At 48.7% G+C, this 19,897-nt stretch overlaps 1 protein-coding gene across 1 annotated transcript in view; it reads right to left on the reverse strand.

The window, feature by feature from the left end:
• Positions 1-19,897, reverse strand: part of STAB1 (stabilin 1) — a 1,212,756-nt gene that overhangs the window by 1,159,441 nt on the left and 33,418 nt on the right. The window contains exon 2 of the mRNA XM_085624210.1: positions 19,552-19,638. Coding sequence (XP_085480336.1) covers positions 19,552-19,638 — 87 coding nt within the window. The remainder of the gene's footprint in view (positions 1-19,551; positions 19,639-19,897) is intronic.

Here is a 19,897-nt window from a genome sequence, read left to right on the forward strand (position 1 = left end):
CTGCTCCCATTCTGCAGAGTCCTGACTACTCCAAAAAGTTCATTGTCCAAACAGATGCATCTGAGTTGGGGGTGGGGCAGTACTGTCACAGTTGAATGAAGAAGGTCAGGATCAGCCAGTAGCTTTCATAAGCAGAAGGCTGACCCCCAGAGAGAAACGTTGGTCAGCCATTGAGAGGGAGGCCTTTGCTGTGGTTTGGGCTCTGAAGAAATTGAGGCCATACTTGTTTGGTACTCACTTCCTAGTTCAGACAGACCTTAAGCCCCTCTTATGGCTAAAACAGATGAAGGGTGAAAATCCCAACGGCTTAGGTGATCCATTTCCCTACAGGGGATGGACGTTACAGTGGAACATAGACCAGGGAGTAACCATGTCAATGCAGATGGACTCTCTAGGTATTTCCACTTAGAACATGAAGACTCAACTGGTCAAGGTTAGTTTATTGTCCCTGCGTTTGGGGGGGGGGGGTAGGAGAGTAGGATCTGTTCCACATGGGTACCCCCACTTTTTGCTGGTGTTTCACTGTTTTTCTAGCTTAGTCTGACTGTGGCCCTGCTAATCAGGACCACAGCCTAGCTGCTTCCTCTCTAAAATGGTTTCCATGTACATTAGGTACATATCTAATTGGATTCAATATTATAGACAGGTCGGTGTCCCCACTTCTCCACTAGGTACGATATCCTACAAAGGACAGTGTCTACACTGTCCCAGAAGGCACAATATCAGAGACAGGTCAGTGTCCACACTGCCCGGCAGCTACAATATCATCGACCTGGCAGCGTCCACATTGTCCTAGAAGGTACATCATCATCGACAGGCCTGTGTCCAATTGCCCCTGGAGGTACAATATCATACACAAGACAGTGCACACACTCCCCCAGCAGGTACAATATCAGAGTGAGGCCAAGTCTAATTTGCAGTTTCAAACTGCTCCGCCAGGGTGCCATGGCAGGCCTGCAGACAGGCTTGGCAGTGCCACTGCAGTGGATGGCACGAGTGCTGCAATCCACTGGTGCATTTAATTTACAGGCTCCGGGTACACCTGGCACCACATACTAGGGTCTTAGAGGCAAAATAAATAAACCAATCAGGTGTATTCCAATTTTACCATGCTGAAAGGAGGACCACATGCTCTTTACCACCGGTTAGCAGGGTTAAAGTGCACACAGTTCTACAGTCTGCAAAAATAGTGTCCAGTAAAAAGGAAAAATCAAAATTTGGGATGACTGTACAAAGGGAAAATTTCCAAATGTCCTAAATCTTCAAACTCTCTATGCAATTTAGATGTCCTTTGAATGATCTCTCGGAAGTCTATTTCTGGAATCTTAACATTTTATAAGAACCATTTATCTATGCTGTGCCAGTTTATCACAGTACCCTAGTCAGGAACAAGTCGGGGGTACACGCGGGTGGATGCCATCCACCTGCTATTTTCACAGTTTTAATGCTGTCCACCCTGCCAAGAATTTGGGCCCCACTGAATAATGTGCTGAACCCGTCCCGGTATAATTTCCAAACACCTGAACACTTCCAGCAGTGTCAGCAAGTTGTCTGATTTCCATGTGCAACAAGCAACACCATGCAGGCGGGGAGGGTGCTTTCTTACGGCAGACTCCTGCTGGACCCAAAACAAATGCAAAAAGAACTGTTGATTGACAGAATGCAGAACAATGTCATACATTCACCCCAGTACAGAGATCTGGGCCTAAATCCATAGTTTTTTTGCTCACCATGCCGTTCCAGTTTGAACCCAGCCATAGCAAATCAGTCTTGACCCAGTGCCCAATGGGAACAGTCCAGCCCGAACTGCCAAGCCAGGTCCTCCCTGGACTGGAAACAAGCATCCTAGGACCGGTTTCAGGGTTTCACCCCTCTTCATCCAGGATAGTTTGATTCAAGTGGCATGGAGAGCACGGGACTCACGTCTGAGCATACCCGTCTCACTCGGGGTGACAAATGCAAAAACAACAGTTGATGGACAGAATGCAGAACAATGTCATACATTCACCCCAGTACAGAGATCTGGGCCTAAATCCATCGTTTTTTGCTCACCGTGCCATTCCAGTTTGGACCCAGATCTCTTGACTGGGAGAGAATGTTTTGATTTGTTGTGCATTTTGTCCATCAATTGTGTGTCTTTTGCTTTATCGCCCTAAGTGCGCCGGGTATGCATAGACGTAGGTCCCAGGCTCACTGTGATGCTGGAATCAAGCTATCCTGTCTGAAGAGGGGTGAAACCCCGAACCCGGTTCTAGGATGCTTGTTTCCGGTCCAGGGAGGACCTGGCTTGGCAGTTCGGGCTGGACTGTTCCCATGAGGCACAGGGTCAAGACTGATTTGCATATGGCTGGGTTCAAACTGGAACGGCATGGTGAGCAAAAAACGATGGATTTAGGCCCAGATCTCTTGACTGGGGTGAATGTTTTGATTTGTTCTGCATTCCGTCCATCAATTGTGTGTCTTTTGCTTTCGCACCCAAAACAAAGGCGGAATTTGGGGGGTCATCAGGCCTCCTTTTGTTCGAGTCTCTTGGCTGGGAGCAGTCAGGAGCCTCACACCTGATGCAAATGAAGCAAGTGGAAACAAAGGCTCACACATTGTTAGCACTTCACACATACTTCAGAGAGGCAGAGTTTCACCTTGTTCAGGCTCTGTTTAGGAGATATGCAAGAACTGGAAGAATGCCAAATGTGTAGTGCTTACTACCCCTGAGGAGGTGTTGAAAAAATTTAAGTACCAATATTTTTTCTTGTATAGCCCTACTCATCCCAATGCAGGGTGTCAGAGTGCTTTACATCAGACGTGCATATTACATATACAATAAACCATATATGTTTGTAATTCAATGTACAGGATGTGTTACATAAAACAGTGGGGGATTACAAGGTGTAGAAGTCACACATCATGTTAACTTGCTCACGGTTCAATATTAGAAGAATTACAATGCAACTGCAAGTAACACAAGGATCTCTGTGTTCAAAGCAGTAACCCACTTACCAAGCTACATGCAATAACATATGTCATTTACATGTTACATGATGTGCTTTGCATTAACCCTCTATGCTACTTTGAGTCAAAACTGAGGCTAGACAAAACACTGATCTTTCCAGCAAGTGCATTACCCTCCAGCCAGAGTCACCTTGACAATTACTATTCACTCAGATTTACTGGGGACACACAGATCTCTGCAGCAGGTGCCTGAACCTCAAACGATATTTCAAATACAGTCTTTGCAACTGATTAAGCAGGACAGATTTACTGTCCGTGTTCTTCCTGTTGCCACTTTCTTTGTGGTAGAGTTCTTGAAAAACATTTATAGGGTGAGGCCCAGATTTTGTGTCAGGGTTGAGTCACTTTTCTTGCACAACCCTGATGCAAAATCTATTTTGGGATCTTCACTAACACACAAATCCAGTTTGTGTGGGTTAGTAAAAAACAAACGAACACAAGGCATCATGTAGGCATTACATGGGTGGTGTTAGGGTGTTCCTGTGCATCCATCGATGTATTTTGACGTAAAACCCATATTTACAAATAGTATACGCAGTCTTCCAGAGGCAGGTACACTCGCTTTCCTTGGATCAGCTCTCGAGTTCCACTTCCCTGTAAAAGAATCTAGGTTATTCCCTATTTATGAGAGGCACCATTCCAGCGAGGCCCAGCTAGTGAGTTCAAGTCTTAGAAGCTCCATGATGCCTCTGTACTGTAGCATGTCAGTCAGAGTAAGCCCAGTATTGGTGGACAAGTATTCAGTCTTTCCCGCTCTCGCTGGAGTGAATGAATGAATGAAAATATTCTTATATAGTGCATGGCTACCCGGAGGCATCCCAGCGCTGCGGATGGGCGTCGAGGAGCAGGTGGAATTATGAGAATAGCCATGTCTTCAGTTGTTTGCGAAATGTCAGATAATTGGCTTCCTTGCGGATGGAGAGAGGAGAGACTTCCAGAGTCTAGAGGCGTTGTAGGAAAGAAGGCGACCCCGCTGACCGGGCCCTCTTGATTCTGGGGACTTCCGCTAGATGCAGTTGGTCTGAGCGGAGACTTCTGGTGGCTTTGTAGGGCTTGATTAGGTTTTTGATGATGGGGGGGCCTTTATTATGAAGGCTTTTGTGTGAGATGCAAAGGGCTTTGAAGTGTATTCTTTCTTGTATCAGGAGCCATTAGAGTGTCTTCAGGGCAGGCTTGGCTGAGCAGCGGTTATTTGTGCCCATGAGGAGCCTAGATGCCGAGTTTTGGACCACCTGTAGTTTGGAGATAACTGAGCTAGGTCCGCCCAGATAGAGGGCATTCCCGTAGTCCAACCTAGAGAGGATGAGCGCTTGAACCAAAAGCTTTCTGGAGGGGGCAGGTAGAAGAGGGAGTACTTTCCGTACGGTACGGAGCATACCATAGCAGGTGGCGGCAGTTTTTCTAGCTTGTGTTCTAAAGATGAGATCCTGGTCGAGCCAGATACCCAGGCTCTTTATTTCCTGTTTAGGCGATGGTGCGGGCCCCATGCATGGTGGCCACAGGTTGTTGGAGTTAAAACTTGCTTGGTTGCCCAGCAGCATGAGCTCGGTCTTGTCACCGTGAAGCTTGAGGTGGAAGGGGCTCATCCAGCTGGCGACTTCTTTGGGACATGAACAGAGGTTTGTGGGAGACTGCTCTTCCTGGTTCAAGGTCACAATGAGCTGGGTATCGTCTGCGTAGGTGACCAGTTGGATTCTAAAAGGGGCAACTATCTGTGCTAGTGGGTACATGTAAACATTAAAAAGGGTAGGGCTCAAATAGGAGCCCTGAGGTACCCCGCATTGGAGTGGTACTGGTTGGAACCAGGTGTTACCTACAAATACCTGGAAGAATCTTTCTTCCAGGAATGATTCCAGCCAGGACAGGGCCTTGCCTGTCACTCCCACTTTTTTGAGACGGTGTATCAGGATGCGGTGGTTCACCGTGTCAAAGGCTGCACTTAGGTCTAGGAGGATGATGGCTGAGGATCCTCTGGCATCAAGAATCTTTCGTGACTCCTCCGCTATTAGTGCAGTCTCGGTGCCCTGGTCGGGACGGAAGCCGGTCTGGGAGGAGTGCAGCAGTTTAAAGGTTTCAAGGTGCACGGAAAGTGCGTGGTTTACGTATTTTTCTGCGACGTTGTTAATTCCAGGGAGTAAGGAAATGGGGCGATAGTTGCCCAGCTCCGTGGGATCTAGGTGTTTTTTTTTTTAATAGTGCCCTCACCATGGCATTTTTCCAGTCCCTGGGGACTATACCTGAAGCCAGAGAGGCATTGATTAAATTAGCGATAGGAGTGATAATTGTGGGCATTGCAGGCTTCAGAATATTGAAAGGGGTAGGGTCACTCGGGGAACCACTCTTAATTGAGTCTAAGATGTGAGGGAGGAGTTCCTCGGAGAGTGGAGCGTATGCCTCTAGGTGAATGGCGTTATTCTGAGGTTCCAATTCGAGGAGCTCAGGGATTTGATCATTTTTAAAAGGTGGGAGGAGGTTAAGGGTATTTTTGATTTTGGTGGAGAAGAAACCTGCCAATTCCTCACAACGATGGCCGGTCGGGTCAGGGACGGGGGGGAGGGGGTCGGGAATTCGCAAGAGTATTTTTGCAATCCGGAATATTTCTTTGGAAGAGTTGGAGGACGATTTAATTTTTTCCTCGTAGTAGGCAGCCTGTACTGCTCTAAGTGCTGCTTTGTAGGAGATAATGGATGCTCTATAGGCTAATCTTTTCTCGCTTGAGAAGTCTTTCCTCCATGCTCATTCTAAATTTTTGCATTGCTGTTTCAGTTTGCGGAGGTCGGGGGTGAACCAGGGAGATTTATTGGGTCCGGTTTTTTGTAGACTGGTTTTTCTAGGGAGTACTACATCTAGTGAGTTTTCGATCCATGTGCAAAGCTTTCTATTGGCAATTGAGGGATCGGGTCATGAGTGGGTGAGGTCCGTTCCAATTCACGGGTCCAATCCTCAACGCTAAGCTTGGGCCAGTGGCGAGCTTGGATGCGGGATGCTAGTAGAAGAGTGCGCGTGGAGGGGGGGTGCCATGAAAAAGGGACTAGGAAGTGGTCTGACCAAGGGAGGGGGATGGGCTCCATTCCTTCTAATTCCGCTATGCTTGAGAAGATCGGGTCGAGAAGATGGCCCTTCGTGTGAGTGGCGAGGTGATTCTTTAGATGCAGCTGGTAGGCTGCAAGATCCTGGGCAAGGTCAGCCGCCACTTTGTCTGAAGGCTTGTCAAAGTGCAGATTGAAATCCCCAAGAAGATTAAAGTTGGGCAACGCACTAGCTAGGTTTAGGACAGATTCACGTATTGAGCTAGAGAATTGTCCCTGTGCTCCTGGTGGGCGGTAGAGGAGGATGCCAGTGAAAGTGAGTGAGGGGGTGAATTGGATAGAGAATAGGGCGTTGTCGCAATCTGACAGGGGGCTATCTAGGATGCGGCAAAGTAAATGGTCTTTGTAGACAATAGCGATCCCTCCACCCTTGCTGCCTGTTCTGTCTAGGCGCTGGATCAGGTAGCCTGGGGGGAGTGCTTGAACAACATCAGGGTCTGAACTAGGTGACAGCCAGGTCTCTGTGAGGAACAGAGCGTCTATTCCTGTGTCTGGTAGCAATATAGAGATTTCCACGGCATGTTTGGGCAGAGATCTGCAATTCAACAGAGCCATGTTGAATTGGTTCCCTGTGGGTGGCGAGCTACTTAGCATAGGGGGGAGTTTGTATAAACAGTGTGGGCATTTCTTTTTAAGTGTCTCCATGGAAATGGGCTGGGTGCAGATTACGTTGGAGGACTCCCTAATGTGAAGCGGTTTTTCCCTGGAGTATAGAAAGGGGTTGGAGGGTGCGACCCAGGGGTCCTGAGCCCTGGGTCCAGTCTGGCGCGGACGGGCGCGGACGGGCGCAGACGGACTTGCCTTTGGCGCGCCCTTGGCGCACCACCGGCGCACCCGCGGCGCGCTCCGCTCTGCATTAGCTTTTATGTGGTGGGGAGAGGAGGGAACTAGACCGCCAACCCTTACAACCGGAAGTAGTCTTCCTCCACTCAATCGGGATTGGGACCCGTGGTGGGCCGGGGAGCAAACCTGAAGAGTTGGAGCGGCGAAGAGCGAAGGACTAAATACTAAATTCTTAAAATGATTAAAGTTTTTTTTAAAGGTTTCAGTGCACACATACAAAGTGACAATCAAAGTAAAAATGCGTGGAGAATTGAGCGTCATCAGCTAGCGCCAGGCAGGGTAACGTTTAGCGCAAGTGCCACAATACAGCTACCTTAACGTGTCCGCGGAGTGGAGGGTCAGAGTGCCCTGTCTCGCGTCTGCGGCGAGGTGGTGAGCAGAAATCTGGATGCTATGGTAAAGGCGGCAGGCGTTCAGAGACTCCTCCGCCGAAGTGATAAGCCTCCCTGAATCCTGCGGTGACTCTTGGGTCTGCCTGGATCGTTGGGTCATTGAAATGTGCACTGCCTCCGCGAGTATTGGCTTGCTTCTCCATCAAAGCTGCACTCTGCTCCAGGGCGACAGCCATCTCACACTTCACCGTGGCCCCACTCCTGGCATACAGGGTTTGTGAGGGCGCACACAGGAAAGCGGCCACTTCAGGTCACAGCATTGCACAGTGCGACGGCCCTCTTCTCGATAGAGCAATGCACTAGCCCACAGCATTCACCGCGGCCCCCACATGGCATATGGAGGTCATGGGAAGCACACAGGTTTTCTGCATTCATTTTGTGCAATTCAGCCACTAAATGGACATCTCTTTATTTCTCCTATTTTACATCAGAGGTCAATGTTTTATCTTTAGTTCTTGGTGCCTGAGTTTAGAGTGGGGCCGGCAGGCAGAAGCCACATGAAAGCCAAGAGTCAAATGCATTATATATGTGGCTTAGATTTGTATTGTTGTGTTCCAAAAAGGTGTGAGTGAGAAGAAATATAGGGTTTGCTCACCTTCACAAACACTTAACCATAGAAAAACAACATGAGCGAGCCCCTACCGTGCGCATCCCATCTCTCCATACAAGCCCAGGAGGTTCACGCTATGGTATAAAAAGGGCTCTCCCCCACTGGAATTGCAAGTGGCACGCGGCATCAGGCAGTCCTCGTCCAGATAGCTAGTGTATCTGGGCGGGCTCGACCTTGGAAGCCAAGGAAGCTCTTTGGGCATTGGTTGGGATCCTAGATTAAACCAGTCTAGGGTGTCCTGAGGGTTAATCTTGTCTCCAAAGGGCGCCCCGACGGAGTTATAAACAGGAGGGGATGCACTACATCTTTAACCCGAGGCCACCATTTTCAGCCATCACATCAATGCCTCCCCGGGCTAGTTGGCTTTCATCAGGACCTCACAAGGATGCCGTTAACATCCTATTTGTTTGCATGCAATTGTGAAACTTCCATTCACCACCCTAATAAATGCCAGACATACTGACCCATTCGGCCGCTATGTTCGCATTTCTTTAGCAGCGTCCTATTTAGAGCTGCGTGAGGGAAGGAGGCAGGTGGACCTTGCAGTCAAACTTTCATCACAGGTCCCTTCCTGCCAGTGAACCTAGTTGGTGGCTCCTTTCCCCGCAGCCTAGATTATTATTATACATGGTGGAATATTACAACTTATTAAATCAAACACGAGAGAGAGATTTGCCTAGGATCACAGAATTTGCTTAAGTGGGAAAGCCAGGATTGATGCCAGGATTTCTGCTTTCACAATGTTCATTTCAGACATTAGAACATTGATGGACATATCTTTAGTTCTCCTATTTTACATCAAAGGTTAGTTCTTTGTCTTTAATTCTTGGCAAATTCGGTTGAAGCGTAGGTGGCGGGCAGATGCCGCAATTGGGCATTTTTCGATTAAAAAAGGACTGCCTTGCATATTCCTGCTTGCTCCCCCAGGACGCAGATCTTTCAGTTGTGTGCAGAAGCATCTAGATCTGCCACAACAGACTGAAACATTTCCAGTTGTGTGCTTTATTTACCAGTTCCAATCACTAAATGCTGGAGAGCTGCTTTCTTTGAAAGGAAGACAAGTTGCATTTTTGTAACTCTGGAAATGCGCGCGCGCTGGATATGGCTGTGTTAAATTGTCAAGTTGTTACCCTGCTTCGGAAGGCCAATATTTTCTTGAAAATGCGAGTTGGGACTGGAATTGCATTTCTTCGGAGTTCCCTTTGTCACCATTTCCTTCTCATCCTTGGATGCTGTGCAGCTGGCACTTACTTCGATGCGGAGCTGAAACCTCTCACTTTCAAATCTAAGGTCCATTCGGTGTGTGGGCAGTCTGATGGCACGGACTCCAGGGCGAGCTGTCGGGCTGCGCTGGCCAGTGTGAGGGTGGTTTCGATATAGTTCTGCCAACCATAAGAACATGGGCGAGGTCTGCTGCTAAATGTGGAGGTGACGCTTGGGGGGGGGGCAGTAGCAGTCTGTAAAAACAAACGCAGAGTCCCAAACCTTTCCTTCGGGTCCTTTTGCTGAATGTCAAGGTTGCAATAACCTCTTTCTTCCAGCTCCCTGACACTGCTTGTTCTTGCAGGTTCTTTGTTCATTCCCTCTTCTGCATTCATCATTGTTTTCCTATCTCATTCCTTTCGTTCATTCACTCTTGCTTTGGCTCATGGTCTGTTGGTGATGAATGAGTCCCAATGTCATAAAAAAGAGTGCCCGGTGGGTAAGGCTGAGCAGGAATGCTTCGCATAGGAGAGCTGGTCTCACCTCCGGAGAGCGGTCTCACCTCCGGAGCTCCTCCGGAGAGCGGTCTCACCTCCGGAGAGCGGTCTCACCTCCGGAGAGAGGTCTCACCTCAGGAGAGCGGTCTCACCTCTGGAGAGTGGTCTCACCTCCGGAGCTCCTCCGGAGAGCGGTCTCACCTCCGGAGAGCGGTCTCACCTCTGGAGAGCGGTCTCACCTCCGGAGAGAGGTCTCACCTCAGGAGAGCGGTGTCACCGCCGGAGAGCGGTCTCTCCTCCGGAGAGTGGTCTCACCTCTGGAGAGTGGTCTCACCTCCGGAGCTCCTCCGGAGAGAGGTGTCACCCCAGGAGAGCGGTCTCACCGCCGGAGAGCGGTCTCACCTCTGGAGAGTGGTCTCACCTCTGGAGAGTGGTCTCACCTCCGGAGCTCCTCCGGAGAGCGGTCTCACCTCCGGAGAGCGGTCTCACCTCCGGAGAGCGGTCTCACCTCCGGAGAGCGGTCTCACCTCTGGAGAGCGGTCTCACCTCCGGAGAGAGGTCTCACCTCAGGAGAGCGGTGTCACCGCCGGAGAGCGGTCTCTCCTCCGGAGAGTGGTCTCACCTCTGGAGAGTGGTCTCACCTCCGGAGCTCCTCCGGAGAGCGGTCTCACCTCCGGGAGAGCGGTCTCACCTCCGGGAGAGCGGTCTCACCTCGGGAGAGCGGTCACACCTCCGGAGAGCGGGCTCACCTCCGGAGAGCGGTCTCACCTCCGGAGAGCGCAGGCAGCTAAAGCACTCTCATCTCCACGGAAATGTGCTGCAGACGGAGTCTTACCCCTGGGTGAGAAGGCTGCGGTAGAGGTCATTTGTTCAATCCTTGGGTACAGGAAGCTTTACGCTGACAAAAGGTGACATTGTTTTATGTGCAGCTTATAAAAGTCTGAATCTTCTGCCTAATGAGCTCAGGAGGCTGAGTGGACCCACCAGGGTTGGAACCTGTGACCCCGAGATTAAAGATGACTCCTAGAGTGGACGCCTGAGTCCACAGTGGCCACGCTCAGTCCATGGTGCCAGTGTGAGTGCGCACTGTCTGGCGTAGGATGTGTACCGAAGGCATCCATTCCGCTGACAAACTCAAAGTCCCCATGCGCCGGATGTGTGCAGTGCACCAGGGCACGAGTGCATAAGGCTGGTCTGCCTACCTAGGAGGGGGGGGGGGGGGTGCTGCATGCAAACCAATGGGTGTCCGTGCTGATCTGTCTCAGTAACGGCCCCCAGTGAGGGGCCCCTGCGAGCTACATGGAGGAGGACCCCCACGCCACGGGCACATTCAAGCCTGCCAGTGCACAGTGCCGGAGGGGCCCCGTGGAGCTTGCCCCCCCCCAGCACGGGGGCTATCAGTACGTCACTGATGCCCCCGCGACACCAAGCAGTTGTAATGTCATAGAACGCGCACCTTCCCAGTGAGAAACAACTTTTGCCATGAAGAGTAAATCGCCTGTCACGCATGTCACGCAGGCCCGATCCAGGGATTGTTAACTGGAAGGGCCAACGGTGCATTCGGGTGGGCCATAGCGGGCCCCATGTTTGTCACTTCTGGAGGTACCCTTCAAAGCACTCGATTACATCATAGCTACTTCCAAACAGATACCATGACGCACACATTCGACGCTGTGTGTATGCAGAGCCTAGGGTAGTGGTAAATTCAGCAAAGGTCAGTTTTAGGGTTTAGGGGTGGGTATTGGTAAAGGGATGTAAGGGTGAATTTAGGGTTTAGGGGTGGGTATTGGTAAAGGGATGTAAGGGTGAATAAAGGGTTTAGGGGCGGGTATTGGTAAAGGGATTTAAGGGTGAATATAGGGTTTAGGGGTGGGTATTGGTAAAGGGATGTAAGGGTGAATATAGGGTTTAGGGGCGGGTATTGGTAAAGGGATGTAAGGGTGAATTTAGGGGATAGGGGTCGGTAGCAGTAAAGGGATGTAAGGGTGAATATAGGGTTTAGGGGTGGGTATTGGTAAAGGGATGTAAGGGTGAATATAGGGTTTAGGGGTGGGTATTGGTAAAGGGATGTAAGGGTGAATAAAGGGTTTAGGGGTGGGTATTGGTAAAGGGATGTAAGGGTGAATATAGGGTTTAGGGGTGGGTATTGGTAAAAGGATGTAAGGGTGAATTTAGGGTTTAGGGGAGGGTATTGGTAAAGGGATGTAAGGGTGAATATAGGGTTTAGGGGTGGGTATTGGTAAAGGGATGTAAGGGTGAATTTAGGGTTTAGGGGTGGGTATTGGTAAAGGGATGTAAGGGTGAATATAGGATTTAGGGGTGGGTATTGGTAAAGGGATCTAAGGATGAATATAGGGTTTAGGGGTGGGTATTGGTAAAGGGATGTAAGGGTGAATATAGGGTTTAGGGGTGGGTATTGGTAAAGGGATGTAAGGGTGAATTTAGGGTTTAGGGGTGGGTATTGGTGAAGGGATGTAAGGGTGAATTTAGGGTTCAGGGGTGGGTATATGTAAAGGGATGTAAGGGTGAATATAGGGTTTAGGGGTGGGTATTGGTAAAGGGATGTAAGGGTGAATATAGGGGTTAGGGGTGGGTATTGGTAAAGGGATGTAAGGGTGAATTTAGGGTTTGGGGGTGGGTATTGGTATTGGTAAAGGGATGTAAGGGTGAATATAGGGTTTAGGGGTGGGTATTGGTAAAGGGATGTAAGGGTGAATTTAGGGTTTAGGGGTGGGTGTTGGTAAAGGGATGTAAGGGTGAATTTAGGGTTTAGGGGTGGGTATTGGTAAAGGGATGTAAGGGTGAATTTAGGGTTTAGGGGTGGGTGTTGGTAAAGGGATCTAAAGATGAATATAGGGTTTAGGGGTGGGTATTGGTAAAGGGATGTAAGGGTGAATATAGGGTTTAGGGGTGGGTATTGGTAAAGGGATGTAAGGGTGAATTTAGGGTTTAGGGGTGGGTATTGGTGAAGGGATGTAAGGGTGAATTTAGGGTTCAGGGGTGGGTATTTGTAAAGGGATGTAAGGGTGAATATAGGGTTTAGGGGTGGGTATTGGTAAAGGGATGTAAGGGTGAATATAGGGGTTAGGGGTGGGTATTGGTAAAGGGATGTAAGGGTGAATTTAGGGTTTGGGGGTGGGTATTGGTATTGGTAAAGGGATGTAAGGGTGAATATAGGGTTTAGGGGTGGGTATTGGTAAAGGGATGTAAGGGTGAATTTAGGGTTTAGGGGTGGGTAGCAGTAAAGGGATGTAAGGGTGAATTTAGGGTTTAGCGGTGGGTATTGCTAAAGGGATGTAAGTGTGAATTTAGGGTTTAGAGGTGGGTATTGGTAAAGGGATGTAAGGGTAAATATAATGTTTAGGGGTGGGTAGCAGTAAAGGGATGTAAGGGTGAATATAGGGTTTAGGGGTGGGTATTGGTAAAGAGATGTAAGGGTGAATTTAGGGTTTTGGGGTGGGTAGCAGGAAAGGGATGTAAGGGTGAATATAGGGTTTAGGGGTGGGTATTGGTAAAGGGATGTAAGGGTGAATTTAGGGTTTAGGGGTGGGTAGCAGGAAAGGGATGTAAGGGTGAATATAGGGTTTAGAGGTGGGTATTGGTAAAGGGATCTAAGGGTGAATATAGGGTTTAGGGGTGGGTACTGGTAAAGGGATGTAAGGGTGAATTTAGGGTTTAGGGGTGGGTAGCAGTAAAGGGATGTAAGGGTGAATTTAGGGTTTAGGGGTGGGTATTGGTAAAGGGATGTAAAGGGGAATTTAGGGTTTAGGGGTGGGTATTGGTAAAGGGATGTAAGGGTGAATTTAGGGTTTAGGGGTGGGTGGCAGTAAAGGGATGTAAGGGTAAATTTAAGGTTTAGGGGTGGGTAGCAGTAAAGGGATGTAAGGGTGAATTTAGGGTTTAGGGGTGGGTATTGGTAAAGGGATGTAAGGGTGAATTTAGGGTTTAGGGGTGGGTAGCAGTAAAGGGATGTAAGGGTGAATTTAGGGTTTAGGGGTGGGTAGCAGTAAAGGGATGTAAGGGTGAATTTAGGGTATAGGGGTGGGTATTGGTAAAGGGATGTAAGGGTAAATATAGGGCTTAGGGGTGGGTATTGGTAAAGGGATGTAAGGGTGAATATAGGGTTTAGGGGTGGGTAGCAGTAAAGGGATGTAAGGGTGAATTTAGGGTTTAGGGGTGGGTAGCAGTAAAGGGATGTAAGGGTGAATTTAGGGTTTAGGGGTGGGTATTGGTAAAGGGATGTAAGGGTGAATATAGGGTTTAGGGGTGGGTATTGGTAAAGGGATGTAAGGGTGAATATAGGGTTTAGGGGTCGGTATTGGTAAAGGGATGTAAGGGTGAATATAGGGTTTAGGGGTGGGTATTGGTAAAGGGATGTAAGGGTGAATTTAGGGTTTAGGGGTGGGTAGCAGTAAAGAGATGTAAGCATTTTGTGCACTGTAGCCTTAGTTTGCTCCTATCAAATTAATTGGACAGACGCCCGGAATACCAATGATTTGTGAGTTTACAGTGAAGGACTGGAAACAGTGCCCATGGTTACATGGAGGGAAGTTGTCCACCTACCCATGGTTCTGGTACCGCCAGATTTGCGTAGGAAAAGCTTCCTAAATGGATTGACGCCAAAACAGAACTGCTGGAACAGGTATTGAAATCGCCAACTCTACGGGTTGCAATGCTCTCGTTCCCTGCCCAGGAGGGGACGCCATATTATGTGGAAGTGTTAAAACCCCATTTCTACCATCTCAGACAACTGAGTCAAAGGAGTAAGGAAGGTTAGCAAGAATAGGTGAATATAACAAAAATCTGCAAGAGTTGGTAGCAAAGCAAAGTCTCAAAAAGTGAAAATAGGCAGAAGAAAATCCTTGAGATCAAATGATAAGGGTCTAAAAGAAGTGGGTGAACACAGAATAACTACAGTCTACCTCGAAAGAGCACCTATCCCTTGAGATTGAGGAGGTCATTTATGCGCTCCTATCCCATGATATTCAGGAGGTCATTTAAGAGCTCCTATCGCATGAGATTCAGGAGGTCATTTAAGAGCTTCTATCCCATGAGGTTCAGGAGGTCGTTTAAATGCTGCTATCCCTTGAGATTCAGGAGGTCATTTAAGAGCTGCTATCCCTTGAGATTCAGGAGGTCGTTTAAGAGCTCCTTTCCCATGAGATTCAGGAGATCATTTAAGAGCTCCTATCCCATGAGGTTCAGGAGGTCATTTAAGAGCTCCTATCCCATGAGGTTCAGGAGGTCGTTTAAGAGCTCCTATCCCTTGAGATTCAGGAGGTCATTTAAGAGCTGCTATCCCATGAGGTTCAGGAGGTCGTTTAAGAGCTGCTATCCCTTGAGATTCAGGAGGTCGTTTAAGAGCTCCTGTCCCATGAGATTCAGGAGGTCATTTAAGAGCTCCTAAGAGCTCCTATCCCATGAGATTCAGGAGGTCATTTAAGAGCTCCTAAGAGCACCTAGCCCATGAGGCTCAGGAGGTCATTTAAGAGCTCCTGTCCCATGAGGTTCAGGAGGTCATTTAAGAGCTCCTATCCTATGAGGTTCAGGAGGTCGTTTAAGAGCTCCTAAGAGCTCCTATCCCATGAGATTTAGGAGGTCATTTAAGAGCTCCTATCCTATGAGGTTCAGGAGGTCATTTAAGAGCTCCTATCCCATGAGGTTCAGGAGGTCGTTTAAGAGCTCCTGTTCCATGAGGTTCAGGAGGTCATTTAAGAGCTCCTATCCCATGAGTTCAGGAGGTCGTTTAAGAGCTGCTATCCCATGAGGTTCAGGAGGTCATTTAAGTGCTGCTATCCCTTGAGATTCAGGAGGTCGTTTAAGGGCTCCTAAGAGCTCCTATCCCATGAGATTCAGGAGGTCATTTAAGAGCTCCTATCCCATGAGGTTCAGGAGGTCATTTAAGAGCTCCTAAGAGCTCCTATCCCATGAGATTCAGGAGGTCATTTAAGAGCTCCTATCCCATGAGGTTCAGGAGGTCATTTAAGAGCTCCTATCTCATGAGATTCAGGAGGTCATTTAAGAGCTCCTATCCCATGAGGTTCAGGAGGTCATTTAGGAGCTCCTATCCCATGAGATTCAGGAGGTCATTTAAGAGCTCCTGTCCCACGATATTCAGGAGGTCATTAAAGAGCTCCTATCCCATGCGGTTCAGGAGGTCAGAGCTCCTATCCCATGAGGTTCAGGAGGTCATTTAAGAGCTGCTATCCCTTGAGATTCAGGAGGTCGTTTAAGAGCTCCTATCCCATGAGGTTCAGGAGGTAATTTAAGAGCTGCTATCCCTTGAGATTCAGGAGGTCGTTTAAGAGCTCCTGTCCCATGAGATTCAGGAGGTCATTTAAGAGCTCCTAAGAGCTCCTATCCCATGAGATTCAGGAGGTCATTTAAGAGCTCTAAGAGTGCCTATCCCATGAGGTTCAGGAGGTCATTTAAGAGCTCCTATCCCATGAGGTTCAGGAGGTCATTTAAGAGCTCCTATCCCATGAGGTTCAGGTGGTCGTTTAAGAGCTCCTGTCCCATGAGATTCAGGGAGGTGATTTAAGAACTCCTAAGAGCTCCTATCCCATGAGATTCAGGAGGTCATTTAAGAGCTCCTATCCTATGAGGTTCAGGAGGTCATTTAAGAGCTCCTATCCTATGAGGTTCAGGTGGTCATTTAAGAGCTCCTATCCCATGATATTCAGGAGGTCATTTAAGAGCTCCTAAGAGCTCCTATCCCATGAGATTCAGGAGGTCATTTAAGAGCTCCTATCCCATGAGTTTCAGGAGGTCATTTAAGAGCTGCTATCCCATGAGATTCAGGATGTCGTTTAAGAGCTCCTGTCCCATGAGATTCAGGAGGTCATTTAAGAGCTCCTAAGAGCTCCTATCCCATGAGATTCAGGAGGTCATTTAAGAGCTCCTATCCCATGATGTTCAGGAGGTCATTTAAGAGCTGCTATCCCTTGAGATTCAGGAGGTCATTTAAGAGCTCCTATCCCATGAGGTTCAGGAGGTCATTTAAGAGCTCCTAAGAGCTCCTATCCCATGAGATTCAGGAGGTCATTTAAGAGCTCCTATTCCATGAGGTTCAGGAGGTCATTTAAGAGCTCCTATCCCTGGAGATTCAGGAGGTCATTTAAGAGCTCCTATCCCATGAGATTCAGGAGGTCGTTTAAGAGCTCCTATCCCATGATATTCAGGAGGTCATTTAAGAGCTCCTAAGAGCTCCTATCCCATGAGATTCAGGAGGTCATTTAAGAGCTCCTATCCCATGAGTTTCAGGAGGTCATTTAAGAGCTGCTATCCCATGAGATTCAGGATGTCGTTTAAGAGCTCCTGTCCCATGAGATTCAGGAGGTCATTTAAGAGCTCCTAAGAGCTCCTATCCCATGAGATTCAGGAGGTCATTTAAGAGCTCCTATTCCATGAGGTTCAGGAGGTCATTTAAGAGCTCCTATCCCTGGAGATTCAGGAGGTCATTTAAGAGCTCCTATCCCATGAGATTCAGGAGGTCGTTTAAGAGCTCCTATCCCATGAGATTCAGGAGGTCATTTAATCGTAATTTACCAGCGGAGACCGCTCAGTAAGATGGCACCTTTCATCTGAGACAGATGGAATCTGGTTGCAGGCAGCGTAGCACTCAGCCATCCGATTCATGGTAACTCACACTGTGTTGATCTCTCCTTTACTCTATTAGTGCAACGACACAAAAGAGCAAAAGGCAACTCATCACCACCAGCACCAGGCCTGCAACCGGGTCACGAGCCGGCCTATATCAACTCTAGGGTGTTTGCCTCTCTCACAAGAGCTGGTCACCACTTACCAGAGGCGATCAAACCCTCCGCCCCGAGCAGGAGCTTTACTCCTTCTCCCAGAGTCTAGCAGCCCCCCCAGCAGAGAATGACGTACAAATGGTGACCACTGATACCACGTTACATGATCTGTGCATTCCCACCAGTCAGAGTACAACAAAGCTGATTAAAACTTGTCTGTTCTGCTAATGACTGCGAGTCAAACTTTTCATTTGTAACCCCCAATTGTCTTTTTGTAATTTAAATCTGAGAGTTGTGCCCCAGAGCACCTTAATTTGGCATATTTCTATGCTGGTCATAGCTTCGAATAAAATGTCTAGGGGTATAACCAGGCATCTGCAGCACCTGCGGGGTGGGGGCCCCCACCCTCCAGGGGGTCCCTCAGTCAGAGGGCCCCATTCCTCCCAAGGTGATTGCATATGTGTGAGATATGGGAGGCTCAGGGGCTGGAGGGGTAAGGTGAGGCCCACAGAGTAGCATGTGCAGCAGGGTGGAGCCCCCAAACAGCAGTAAACAGCAGTAAAGGTTGCTCTGTGGCAGCGTGTGCAGCAGGGTGGAGCCCCCAAACAGCAGTAAACAGCAGTAAAGGTTGCTCTGTGGCAGCATGTGCAGCAGGGTGGAGCCCCCAAACAGCAGTAAACAGCAGTAAAGGTTGCTCTGTGGCAGCATGTGCAGCAGGGTGGAGCCCCCAAACAGCAGTAAACAGCAGTAAAGGTTCCTCTGTGGCAGCATGTGCAGCAGGGTGGAGCCCCCACACAGCAGTAAAGGTTGCTCTGTGGCAGCATGTGCAGCAGGGTGGAGCCCCCAAACAGCAGTAAACAGCAGTAAAGGTTGCTCTGTGGCAGCATGTGCAGCAGGGAGGAGCCCCAAACAGCAGTAAAGGTTGCTCTGTGGCAGCGTGCGCAGCAGGGTGGAGCCCCCAAACAGCAGTAAACAGCAGTAAAGGTTTCTCTGTGGCCGATAAAAACAGAGCAGCTGGAAATCCATATCTCCCGAAGAAAGGGCAGGATTTATTCCCCACGCCCTGCCCCTAATATGCCTTCACTAGTGGGTGGAGATGCAGCCCACCTCCCCAAAATGAGATGCGTGATTGGCTCTCCTTCGAGGCGGAGACTCTGGCCCCATCACACATCTCCGGCACCAAGAAACAGGAACTGGAAAACACCACAACCTTCGGCCGACCACACAGAGCACCTTAGAGGACTTCATCCGGTGCATCTTTCACCATGATTGGGACGGCCCAGGGTCATGTTTGGGTGGGCCTAGAACCGGGCCTGATGTCACGCTTTGTGTCACGCTAGAATTGGCGCAATTTAAGTCGAAGGTAAAACTGAGCCTGGGTGTCTGCGTGAAAAGGCATTTTCAAGAGAAAGTTGTGGTTCTTAAAAGAGGAACGAAAGGATTTCACTTCCTCCAAATGTCCAGTGTAGGTCCAGGGGAGCAGGACAGATGTCAGATTTACAGCATAAGTCCTATGTAAAGATGTTTCATGTTCATTAATTGCATGTACATGTAACTTATGTGGATATCCTGAAAACCTGCCATGGACCTAGGTGAAAATCAAAATGCAGTGGTTCCTTCAGAAATAGTGTTTGGAGACTACATAGATTAACTACAAATATATGTACTGAATGCACCATAGTTTAATCACTGGTATGGCAACATTATGCACATATAAACATAGATCAATAGGTGCTCCGTGGGGCGGCACGGTGATAGTGCTTGGTGACCAAAAGTGGCAAAAGTGGGTATGCTGTGTTTTTTTTTTTTTAAAGAATGTTTACTAAAGAACAGTTATTTATTCATAAATCATAGACTCACATTAGCATCAGGATTGAAAACGGTATGCTTTGTTATTACAGTCAACTCACGCATACATTGACGTTTCGATCCCCTATACTGTGATTTCGAAGTAGGGTCTTCATCAGGACAGAGAGGTAGCAACCTCTCACAATCACTTCAAGCAAGAGACGAAATCCATCTGAATCCGACTTCAACTTGTAACGTGGAAATAGTTTTAAAATCAGAGCTAGTGTCCACCCCAGACGGTCCACCCTATGGTGGCCACCACTGTTGTAGAACAACTCTCTTAGTGAAGATCTGAGTGGTACCCACCTTGTAAGCATTGGCCTGGCGGCTGCACGTTCTCCTGCAGTCATTGAAGACAGTGTTCAGTGGTGCTTCTCTCCCAAGAGGGGTTTCCTGTGAATGGAACAAAGAGAACAAAAGGTAGGACTCAAGGAGCAAACAAACACGAGAAACAACAACGAGTGGTCCAACCGGGCCAAACAAAGCCAAGCATTGAGGTAAGAACCCTGGCTGCATGGCAGTAAGGCAAAGGAGATGGTCTCTTGCACAGAAGGTGAGCAGCGCCCCCAAGCCAGCCTCTGGGGACAAATGAAAGCACCCGGCACCTACCATCAACACACACATGCAAACACAGGCATGCAAGCGCCTACCA

Source organism: Triturus cristatus, chromosome 9 (genome assembly GCF_964204655.1).
Source record: "Triturus cristatus chromosome 9, aTriCri1.1, whole genome shotgun sequence".
Classification (NCBI taxonomy): Eukaryota; Metazoa; Chordata; class Amphibia; order Caudata; family Salamandridae; genus Triturus; species Triturus cristatus.